Below are 9,955 nucleotides of genomic sequence, written 5' to 3'. Positions count from 1 at the left end.
CCATCTCCGAGAGGTCTCGCGGACGAGGAGGACTCGCGCCGGAGCGGAGGGAGGGGCGGCGGCAGCGGCGTTGTTATCGCGAGAGTTGCGGGCGGGTCTCGCGAGAGTTGGCGGTGCCCCCGGACGGCGCCGCTCCGGTTCGGGCAGAGCGCGGGGGCCGGGCCGGGGGCGGCGGCGGCTCCGGGGCCCCTTCGGCCGGGGATCCTCCGCGCCCAGGCCCCGCCACCGCCGCTGAGGCCGCGGGCAGCGCTCCGGGCCCGGGCTCCGCCTTCCCGGGGCGCCCCCGCGGCCGCGCTGCCCGCCGGGCCTGGGCCCCTCGGATGAGGCGGTGAGGCCGCGGCGCTTCCCCCTCCCCTCCCGGGTCCTTCCCCCCTCCCCTCCCCGTCCCTCCCGCCTCCTCCGGGGCCTCGGGCCCCGCTCCCCATGTAGGAGGGAGGCCCGAGGCCGGCGTGGATGGTGCGAGGGGCGGGCGCGGAGGGAGTTTGAAGTTCGGGGCTTTCGCGGAGTCCCCCCTCGCCGTTCCCGAGCGCAGCGGGGGAGGAATGCCAAATCCGGAGAGACATGGGGGCAAGAAGGACGGCGGCGGGGGGGCCTCGCAGCCGGGCAGCGGGAGCTCCAACAGCAAGGAGAGGCACCGGGCGGGCTCCAGGCACAAGAGGCACAAGTCCAGGCACTCCAAGGAGTCCCCGCTGGCGGCCCAGGAAGCGGCGGCGCCCCTGGGAGCGGTGATCAAGCCGCTGGTGGAGTACGATGACATCAGCTCGGACTCGGACACCTTCTCGGACGATGTGGCCCTCAAGCTGGACAGGAGGGACAACGAGGAGAGGAGGGCGGAGAGGAGCGAGAGGGCCCAGAAGCACCGGCACCACCAGCACAAGCGGCTCCGGGAGCTGATGAAGAGCAAACAGGCGGAGAAGGACAGGAAGTTGGAAAAGAGCCTGGATGCTTCCAGCAGGTCCGCCAAGGAGAGGATATCGGGATCCTCCAAGAGGCTCCTGGAGAGCGAGGAGCACCCCAAGGCTCTCTCCTCCAAGAGCAGCAACAAGGAATCGCGCTCGGCCAAGGCGCACAAGGAGAAGTCCAGGAAGGAGCGGGAGCTCAAATCCAGCCACAAAGAGCGCAGCAAAAGCCATCGCAAAAGGGATGCTCCCAAAAGTTACAAAACCATCGACAGCCCCAAGAGGAAATCCAGGAGCCCTCACAGGAAGTGGTCGGACAGCCCCAAACTGGACGACAGCCCCTCGGGAGCCTCCTACGTGCAGGAGTACGACCTCAGCCCGCCCCGCTCGCACACCTCCAGCACCTACGATCCCTACAGGAAGAGCCCCGGCGGCTCCTCACGCCGCCAGTCCCTCAGCCCGCCCTACAAGGAACCCGTGGGTTACCAGTCCAACGCCCGCTCGCCCAGCCCCTACAGCCGGCGGCAGCGATCCGTGAGCCCCTACGGCCGGAGGCGCTCGTCCAGCTACGAGCGGGGCAGCGGCTCCTACAGCGGGAGGTCGCCGAGCCCTTACAGCCGCCGCCGCTCCAGCAGCCCCTTCGCCTCCAAGCGCTCCGTGAGCCGGAGCCCCATCGCCAGGTGCGTGTGCTGGGAGCTGGGGTGGAGCTGGGAGGATATTTGGGGTGATAGGATAAAGGGGGAATGGGTTTGGGTTGAAGGAGGGTGGGTTTAGGTGGGATATATCCATGTTGGCTCCAGGCAGGGAGGGAGGCTGGAGCAGCTCTGGGATGAAGTTCCAGCCACCTCTGGAGTGGCCTCTGCATAGGGAGGCTCCCTGAGCAGGATTTAAGGTGCTTACCTGGCGGGAAGTTCAGCCATGGAAAATGTTTTCACCTGGTTCTGACTAAATTAGGAAAGAATTCTTCCCTGTGAGGGTGGTGAGGGCCTGGCACAGTTGTGCATGCTCCATCCCTGGAGTTGTCCAAGGTTGGCCAGGGATTGGAGCAAGCTGGGGTAGTGGAAGGTGTTCCCACCCATGGGATGGTGTCGAGGGGCCTTTCCAACCCAAACCATTCTGTGATTCTGTGGTTCCTTCCCTCCCCACTGGTGCCCAGTTTGGCCCTGGAGTGACGAGTGTGGAGTTGCTGTGGTCGGGGCCCTGACAATTCCCTTGGAAATGGAGTTGTCACTTTGGGAAACGCCTCTGTGTGTGGCAGGAGGCAGCGTCCATGTTGGGAGGGAGGCTGGAGCAGCTCTGGGATGAAGTTCCAGCCACCTCTGGAGTGGCCCCTGCGTGGGGAGGCTCCCTGAGCAGGATCTAAGGCTCTTACCTGGCGGGAAGTTCAGCCATGGAAAATGTTTTCACCTCGTTCTGAAGCCTTTATCTGTTCACAGCATGTGGGAACATGACCTTGCTTTTCAGGAGGGCTCCTTTGGGGTGGATTTTGCTCTTTCTGAACTGTCTTGTCTTTTCTTTCCCCTTGGATTAGAGACAGCCACGTGCAAACTCCATCTCTCAACCTAAACTTTCTTTTCTCAGCACTAGAATTTCTTCCCTTCCCTTCTGAAATCTGGACAGTCTGGAAGGATGAGGAGTAACCAGCTGGATTTTGGCTTACCTCTAATTTTCTCTGTTTTTCCCTTTCACTCTAACTTTGCTCCAGAAGGAAACAATTCTTTCAAGGTAGCCGTGTGTGTTTTATTTCAGGTGTTCATTAATCACCCTGTGACATAGCCTAACGTTGATCTTTTCTTTCCCTAGCCCTGGCTTACATTCAGTGAGTTTCCAGCTGTCTCCATGGATGCTGTGGAGCTTTGCTTGGAGCTCCATGGCAATTCAGATGTGACCTGGAATGTAATGGCCATAGGAATGCTGTGCTGCATCCTCCAGCTCAGCAGTTCCCAAAGCACACAGGCCTTTTGGAATTTGGTCTTTGTTACCACAACCCTGAACTTCAGGAGTTCTGTCTTCCATGGAGAACTTGCCTTTGTCCTTGCTGGCATTTCTGTGTTGCTTTCAACCCTCTGGAAGCTCTGACATAAAAATCTCTGTGTCCCACTGTGATTTTACAGTGCAAAGTTCCTGCAGGCTGCTCCTCCTCTGGCCTGTTTTCTCTGGGTACACCTGGGAGGTTCTCAGGGCTAGGCATGGGTGGTTTTCTCCTCCTTCCCTTCAATCCTTTTTGCCTGCTGGTGCTGCTCTGATACATCATTTACTGACCTTTGAAGGGTGAGTGATACAACTCTGAGCTGTGGCACTGGGTCAGTGGCCAGCCCTGAGCAGGGAGAAGCAACTTCAGAGGTATCCTGAGAGTTTTAGAGTTTTCTTCCCAGCAGAACCTCTCTGTGTGAGTGGCTGGCTGCTTCTGAGTTGAAAAATCCAGCAGTTCCATTTCCCTGATTTATGGCAGCAACTTCAGAGCACTTTGTGCTGCTTCCCTAAACTTCCAGAGCTGCTTTCTAAGGATGTCTTGGACTAAATGCTGGACCCCAAACCAGATGAGTTCCAAAGGTTACTCACTGTTTACATTCTCTCTGAACCTCACTCCTCTCTCTTTCCCGGGCAGATAACTCACTGACTGTGTGAGGTATTCCATTCCCTTTGGAAAACACCTGCCTGCAGTGGCTGTAGCAAAGGGACAGAGGGAATTTCACCTGGTTTCCATGTGTCAGCTGAAGTCTTAAGTTGTAATTCATGTGTTAGTTTTGCTTTGTGGAGCTGCCAGGCTGTGAGGTGAGACTGAAAGGAGGGACTCTGGGTCAGGTGTGTCCAGGAGACACAGGGGGGCTCACCTGGGGGGGCTCAGGGCACATCTGGGGGAGCTCAGGGCATATCTGGGGGAGCTCAGGGCTCACCTTGGGGGGCTCAGAGCTCATCTGGGGGGTGCTCAGGGCTCATCTGGGGGCTCAGGGCTCATCTGGGGGAGCTCAGAGCTCATCTGGGGAGCTCAGGGCTCATCTGGGGGGGCTCAGGGCTCATCTGGGGGAGCTCAGAGCACACCTGGGGGAGCTCAGAGCACACCTGGAGGTGCTCAGGGCTCATCTGGGGGAGCTCAGGGCTCATCTGGGGGGGGCTCAGAGCTCACCTCGGGGGGCTCAGAGCTCACCTGGGGTGCTCAGAGCACACCTAGAGGGGCTTAGAGCACACCTGAGGGAGAGGATGGGAAGAGCCTTCCTCACCTTGACGTGCTGCAGATGAGTGTAAAAGGAGGCAGCTGACTTTGATCCCTTCTGTGCTTCCTTTGAAGGGGCAGGAACATTTTTTTGGGAGAGAAAACCTCTTTAACTGGCACACTCAGGCAGGGAACACCTGACCACAGCTTGTGTTCCTCAGACTTTTCTGGGACACTCCATTATTTGCACTGACTGACAATATGGGGTGGGTTTGTTTTTTTTTAGTGTTTTCTTTCATCTCCATGTCCAAAACACATCGTTAGGGAGCTGCACCCATGTGCTGTGCTGATTGGAGAAAATCCAGAGTTGTTTGCATTTCCAGAGGCTGTGGAAAACAACTCACTTCCCAACGAGGATGATTTGGTCAGTGGGGAAAAATAACAGATGTGCTTTGCCATTCTGTGTGGCAACTGCTGTCACTGCAGCTAAAACAAGGAGATGGAATTCCAGAGCCCCTCCGCTTGCTGGAGGTGGGAGTGTGCACATACTGGCTCCTTGCTCTGGTCAAAAATAAGAATTAAAGCTTTTTTCCTGAGAAATTGGAGCCATCAGGCTTCCCTGATAGTGTTTTCTGCTATATCTTTAACTCTGTGTTGTTTAGAGTAGGTAAAATATTGAAATATTTGTGGGTGATTTAGGGTGGATGATGTGGAATTATGTGTACCTGTTAACCTTGGCCACCTCAGCATGGAAGGTTCTGGCATTCCCCTCATCCCAAACTTCTGATTGTGTGACTTAAATAAATCTCATAGTGCTTTTTAATTTGGATTTTTAGATGAAGCCATCACTTCTTTGTTAATTCACAGCTGTCATGGTTGGTATCTTTTATTTCTGTTTTCCAGTAGGGTGGGTTTTAATCCCAAAACATTTTTATCCAGAAGGAGGAAGGAATGTGAGGCTGAATTGCCCCTCATCCATCCTGGATAACCTTGACAAAGCAAGCAAGGTGTGGAATGTTACACCAAGGCTTAACAAATTAAGCGTGAAAGGGGTAAAAGTGCTGTTAAATGGTTACAAAAAATAATTCCAGAGGATGGAAATTATTTTATTCAACAAGCAAAACCTGCCTGTGCATCTTCTGCACTTTTTTTTTTTTTTGAGATATGCAGTGAAAAAAGGCCCCTCAGCAGGTGCTGGGCTGGAATTTTGGGGGCTGCTGATGCTCTGAGCATGGGAGGTGAGGTTTGCTCTAGGTGGAGCTGGGAGAAGCTGCATGTGGAGCCTTTTTCAGGTCTCACAAAGCAACTGTGAACACCAGCCTGGAAAAGAGGCTTGGGAACAGCAATTATTTGTGTGCTAACTGTAGGGAATTATTGTTAGTGAAGAGAAAAAGGTGAGGGGTGCCTGTGGAGTGAAGAACACTGGGAGGGAATGGATGGATTTATTCCTGGAGCGTGGATATTTGCTGCTGGAAGGTCAGGGAGTCATTCCAGCTGCTTCTGTGGGCCCTGTGAGAGGGTCTGAGCATTCCAGACTTCCCCACCCTCACCTGTCCTGGTCCAGGCAGGTGTCCCTGGTGGCTGTTTGTAAATTAGCACCATAAATAAGGTAAAATTGGACTTTTGGAGGTGTTTACTTTGGATCTGGTGAGCGATTTGGTTTGATTGCTCTGCATCCAGCTGGGTTAAATTCTGGTGAGGGTGAGAGGCCCTGGCACAGGTTCTCAGAGAAGCTGTGGCTGCTCCTGCATCCCTGGCAGTGCCCAAGGCCAGGCTGGACAGGGCTTGGAGCAGCCTGGGACAGTGGAAGGTGTCCCTGCCATGGCAGGGATGGCACTGGATGAGCTTTGAGCTTCTTCCAACCCAAACCATTCCATAATTCCATGAATTGGAACTCTTGGGGGTTCTCATTTGGCAGGATGGAAGACAGGGAGCAGAAAAAGGGGCACTGCAGCATCTTGAACAATCCATGCTGGATGAATTGCAGCAGGGAATGTTAACCCCAAAACTTTGTGGTCGCTGTTGGTGACATCCTACAGGATTCATTAGGAATGTTTTCCATATCCTGCAAATGTCTTGGGGCTGCCGGAAAGGGAACTGCTCGTGGTGCCAGACAAAGTGCAGCCCAGACTGTCAGTCACTGAGCAGAAACCTTGGGAAAAGAGCTGATCCTGAGGAGGGAAACACCTGTGGGACTGCAGACCCTGCTTTTTTCTCCTCCTGGCTGTATATTTATATTTTTATTGCAAATCTAAAGATAAGGGCTCCCCTACAGCCCTGCTGTTGTTTGACCACTGTCAGCACCAGCCCTGGGCTTGTGCTTCCAGGTGGGAGAGAGGAATTCTGATCCCCTTCACCTCCCACACTCACAGCTGCCCCTCCTGCAAGGTGCTGCTGGTGTTGGGACAGGAATTTCCTGTTGTCTCACTTCTCCAGTTTATTTTCCAAATGTTTATTGTCTTATAATACTAATTGGTGTTGTTAATTATGTTCTGGGTATGGTTACAAGGGAGCCAGTGGCACCTGTGTTTGAACTGCTGCTGTTAAATGTGTTTCATTACTGCTGTGGGACTGTTTTGAGGGAATTTTGTGTTTTCCAAGTTAGATGTGTCCTGAGTGGAGTGTTGTGTCTGTTATTCAGTATTTGAACTCAGAATTTTTGATGATCCTGTTGGCATCAGAGCCCACCACACCATTAAAGCCTCCTGCCTGACCCTGCCCAATCCTTGTTCCTCCTGGAGTGGAGGAAACAGTTCTGCCTTATCAGGAATTTGATATAAGCCCTGGAAGTACCACTTTCCACTTCCATTTTAGTGCTTATCTGGTTTCCCCATCAGTTTCCCCTCTCTCCTGAGCAGGTTCATGTGGAGAGAGCCCTGATGGTGTGAGGTGTTTCCAGCCTTGCTTCTCTCCCAGCACAGATTTTCTCTGATTATTTCTGCACACACACCTGATTTAGAGCCCATTCTTTGTACAGGAAGACCTTGACCAATAGAGTTAAAATTCCTGGGGTTTATTTTTCCTTCTTCCAAATCACACTATGCAAATTTGAGTTCTGATAGCAGCAAAAGAACCAGAGGGGTGAAAGGAGCTTGAAGTGCCCGATTTCCTGAGGCAGCATTCCCATGAGGGCTGTGGTGTTTTATCCATGGTTTCCTTTAAAGTTACACATCATTCCTGTGAAATATTCCTGAATATTCTTGGAATGTTCCAAGAGTCTCCTGTTGGGTGTGTGAGCTGTGATCTCCTCTTTCCTTTGGAGTTGTCCAGCCTTGATCCTTCCCTGGCACAGGAAGGGTGGGTGCTGATGGTATAAAACTGCTCCTGATTGACTCAAAAACTCCTTCCAGCCTCTCCTGACAGGTGTTGTGGCCTCTCTGAGCTGACCAATAACTCATTCAACTGTTGGTGAGCAGCTCAGAGGGTGAAAGGAGCTTGAAGTGCCCGATTTCCTGAGGCAGCATTCCCATGAGGGCAGTGGTGTTTTATCCATGGTTTCCTTTAAAGTTGCATATAATTCCAGTGACATATTCCTAAATATTCTTGGAATGTTCCAAGAGTCTCCTGTTTGGTGTGTGAGCTGTGATCTCCTCTTTCCCTTGGGGTTGTCCAGCCTTGATCCTTCCCTGATGGTGGGTCTGGCACAGGAAGGGTGGGTGCTGATGGTATAAAACTGCTCCTGATTGACTCAAGAACTCCTTCCAGCCTCTCCTGACAGGTGTTGTGGCCTCTCTGAGCTGACCAACAACACATTCAGCTGTTGGTGAGCAGCTCAGAGGGTGAAAGAAGCTCCGTTTCTTTTCTCTCCCCAGGAAATCTGTGAAATCCCGGAGCCGCAGCCCTGGCTACTCCAGGCACTCATCTCACAGCAAAAAGCAGAGGTCTGGCTCCCGCAGCCGCCATTCCAGCATCTCCCCAAGCAGGCTCCCACTCAACTCCAGCCTGGGAGCAGAGCTCAGCAGGAAGAAGAAGGAGAGAGCGGCCGCTGCAGCAGCTGCAGCCAAGGTGGACGGCAAGGAGGCGAAAGGCTCCCCTGTTTTCCTGGCTAGGAAGGAGAACAGCTTGGCTGAGCTGAAGGAGGCTGGGACAGAGTCTAAAAAGGTCACCAAAAGTGTTAAATCTGAGAAAGCTCCTGACACGGACTCGGTTAATTTACTGTACACCAACGCAGAGCCTAAAGCCCCTGCGGAGACAACGAAATCCAAGGCAGAGGAGAACTCGGAGAGGAAACACCCTGTTCCACTTAGGGATTCCAAACCCACGGGAACAAAAGACTCGAAGCCTGTAGCAGCGGTAGAGGACCTGGTATCTCCAAAGGAGACAGACACAGCCGAGAAGGAGATTCCACCCCCCCTCCCCGCCATCAAATCCCCTCCTCCACCTCTGCCCACCACCACCCCTCCGCCTCCCACGCCGCCGCTGCCGCCGCTGCCTCCGTCACCCGCTGTCCCTCCTTTGCCTCCAGCCCCAGTGACTCCTGTTCAGGCCCCTCCACCTCCAGCCCCAACGTCTTTGCCATCTTCTTCCCACCCAAGGACGTCTACTTTATCCTCTCAGGTGAACTCCCAGTCCTCTGTGCAGGTGGCTCCAAAAACCCAAGTGTCTGTGACGGCTGCTATCCCACACCTGAAAACTTCCACCTTGCCTCCGCTTCCGCTCCCCCCTATTTTAGTTGGGGAAGATGACTTGGATAGGTAAGGTCACACACCAGAGCATCTCCTTTAGCATTTAACAGCAAAGCCTTGAATAAAAAGGGGTTTTTTTGGGGGTTGGTTTTACAGTTATGAGCTTATCCTGCAGAGTATAACTGTGGTGTTGGTTTAAAGGATTTATCCCAGGGCTGTTCCAGGTTTGTGTGGAGGGTTTCATGGTCTCCTGCAGGTTGGTGTCTCTTATCTCTGTGGGAAACAAGAGGTTTGGCTGCTGCTTGGTAAAGGTTTCACATCACTCCTTGCTCGTGGTTATTACAGGGATGGAACGTGGAGCTGGGATTTTGCCTCTCTGTGCACACTTACTTGAAAATTCCTTTTTTTTTTTGTTTGTTTGCTTAATTCTTTAGAAACTTATACTCAAAGAACAGGAGAAAGCTAAAAAATTCTTAACAAGTACACAAACCAGAGCTTTTTCTGTTCCAGATTCACAGGCTATACCCATATGTAAAACCAGCATTGGTTTAACTTGAGTGTTGTCTTAATTCTTGAGTAACTGATGCAAGCAATTCATTGCTTGAGAAGTAGGTATTGTTTGTTTGTTTGAAAAGTTTAAAAATGAGTGAAACTGCACCTGCTTTAATTTTATTTCCTGGTTATTTCTGATCAAAACATGCAGCCTTGGCTCTGTCCTGTGGTTGCAGCTCTGGCTGGGCTGGGGGTGGTTGTGGCTTCTGTGATGAATTTATCTGAAAACCCCACTCAGCGGGTTTCTTTTGCTGGGAAGAAAGGAGCAGAATATCCAGAATGGAGTGGAAAAGAAAAAAAAAACACTCAGTTGTTTTTTCTCTCCTTTTCTAACTGTTAGTATGTTTTGCAGGGCCATTAACTTAAGGTCATCAGTGAAATATATTTTTTTATTTGATCTGCTTAGCCTGTAGTTCCTAAAATCTCCTCTATCTTCCCAGCCATCACTAAAGATGTGCTGGGATTGAGATTAAAGCACATTTTCAGTGACCAGTGTGGTATCCCACAGTCCTGACTCAATACAATCACCCTGTGGTGAAGTGTTACATATTCTGAATAATTGGATTTATTCTCATGGATGATTCTGGTATTGATGGCAAGCAGGGAAATGTTCCCACTGCCTCCAACCCAAAAGTGAGGCTGGTGTGTGTTTGTTGCCCTCCCTGTGTGATGTTGTTCAGTAAATATTACTGATTATAAAATTCTGTACTGAGCAGGAGCTTTGA

At 52.2% G+C, this 9,955-nt stretch overlaps 1 protein-coding gene across 4 annotated transcripts in view; it reads left to right on the top strand.

The window, feature by feature from the left end:
* The first annotated feature begins 264 nt into the window (after positions 1 to 264).
* Positions 265 to 9,955, top strand: part of CDK12 (cyclin dependent kinase 12) — a 29,499-nt gene continuing 19,808 nt past the window's right edge. For all 4 annotated transcript variants that reach the window (XR_004061412.1, XR_004061411.1, XM_030966085.1 and 1 more), the window contains exons 1-2: positions 265 to 1,579; positions 7,866 to 8,747. Coding sequence is in view for 2 of the 4 variants with exons in the window: in XM_030966085.1 (XP_030821945.1) it covers positions 543 to 1,579; positions 7,866 to 8,747 (1,919 nt within the window). In the remaining 2 variants the exon portion in view is untranslated. The remainder of the gene's footprint in view (positions 1,580 to 7,865; positions 8,748 to 9,955) is intronic.

The sequence above is a fragment of the Camarhynchus parvulus genome, chromosome 27, assembly GCF_901933205.1.
Source record: "Camarhynchus parvulus chromosome 27, STF_HiC, whole genome shotgun sequence".
Lineage (NCBI taxonomy): Eukaryota > Metazoa > Chordata > Aves > Passeriformes > Thraupidae > Camarhynchus > Camarhynchus parvulus.
This window is presented reverse-complemented; position numbering and strand designations above follow the sequence as displayed.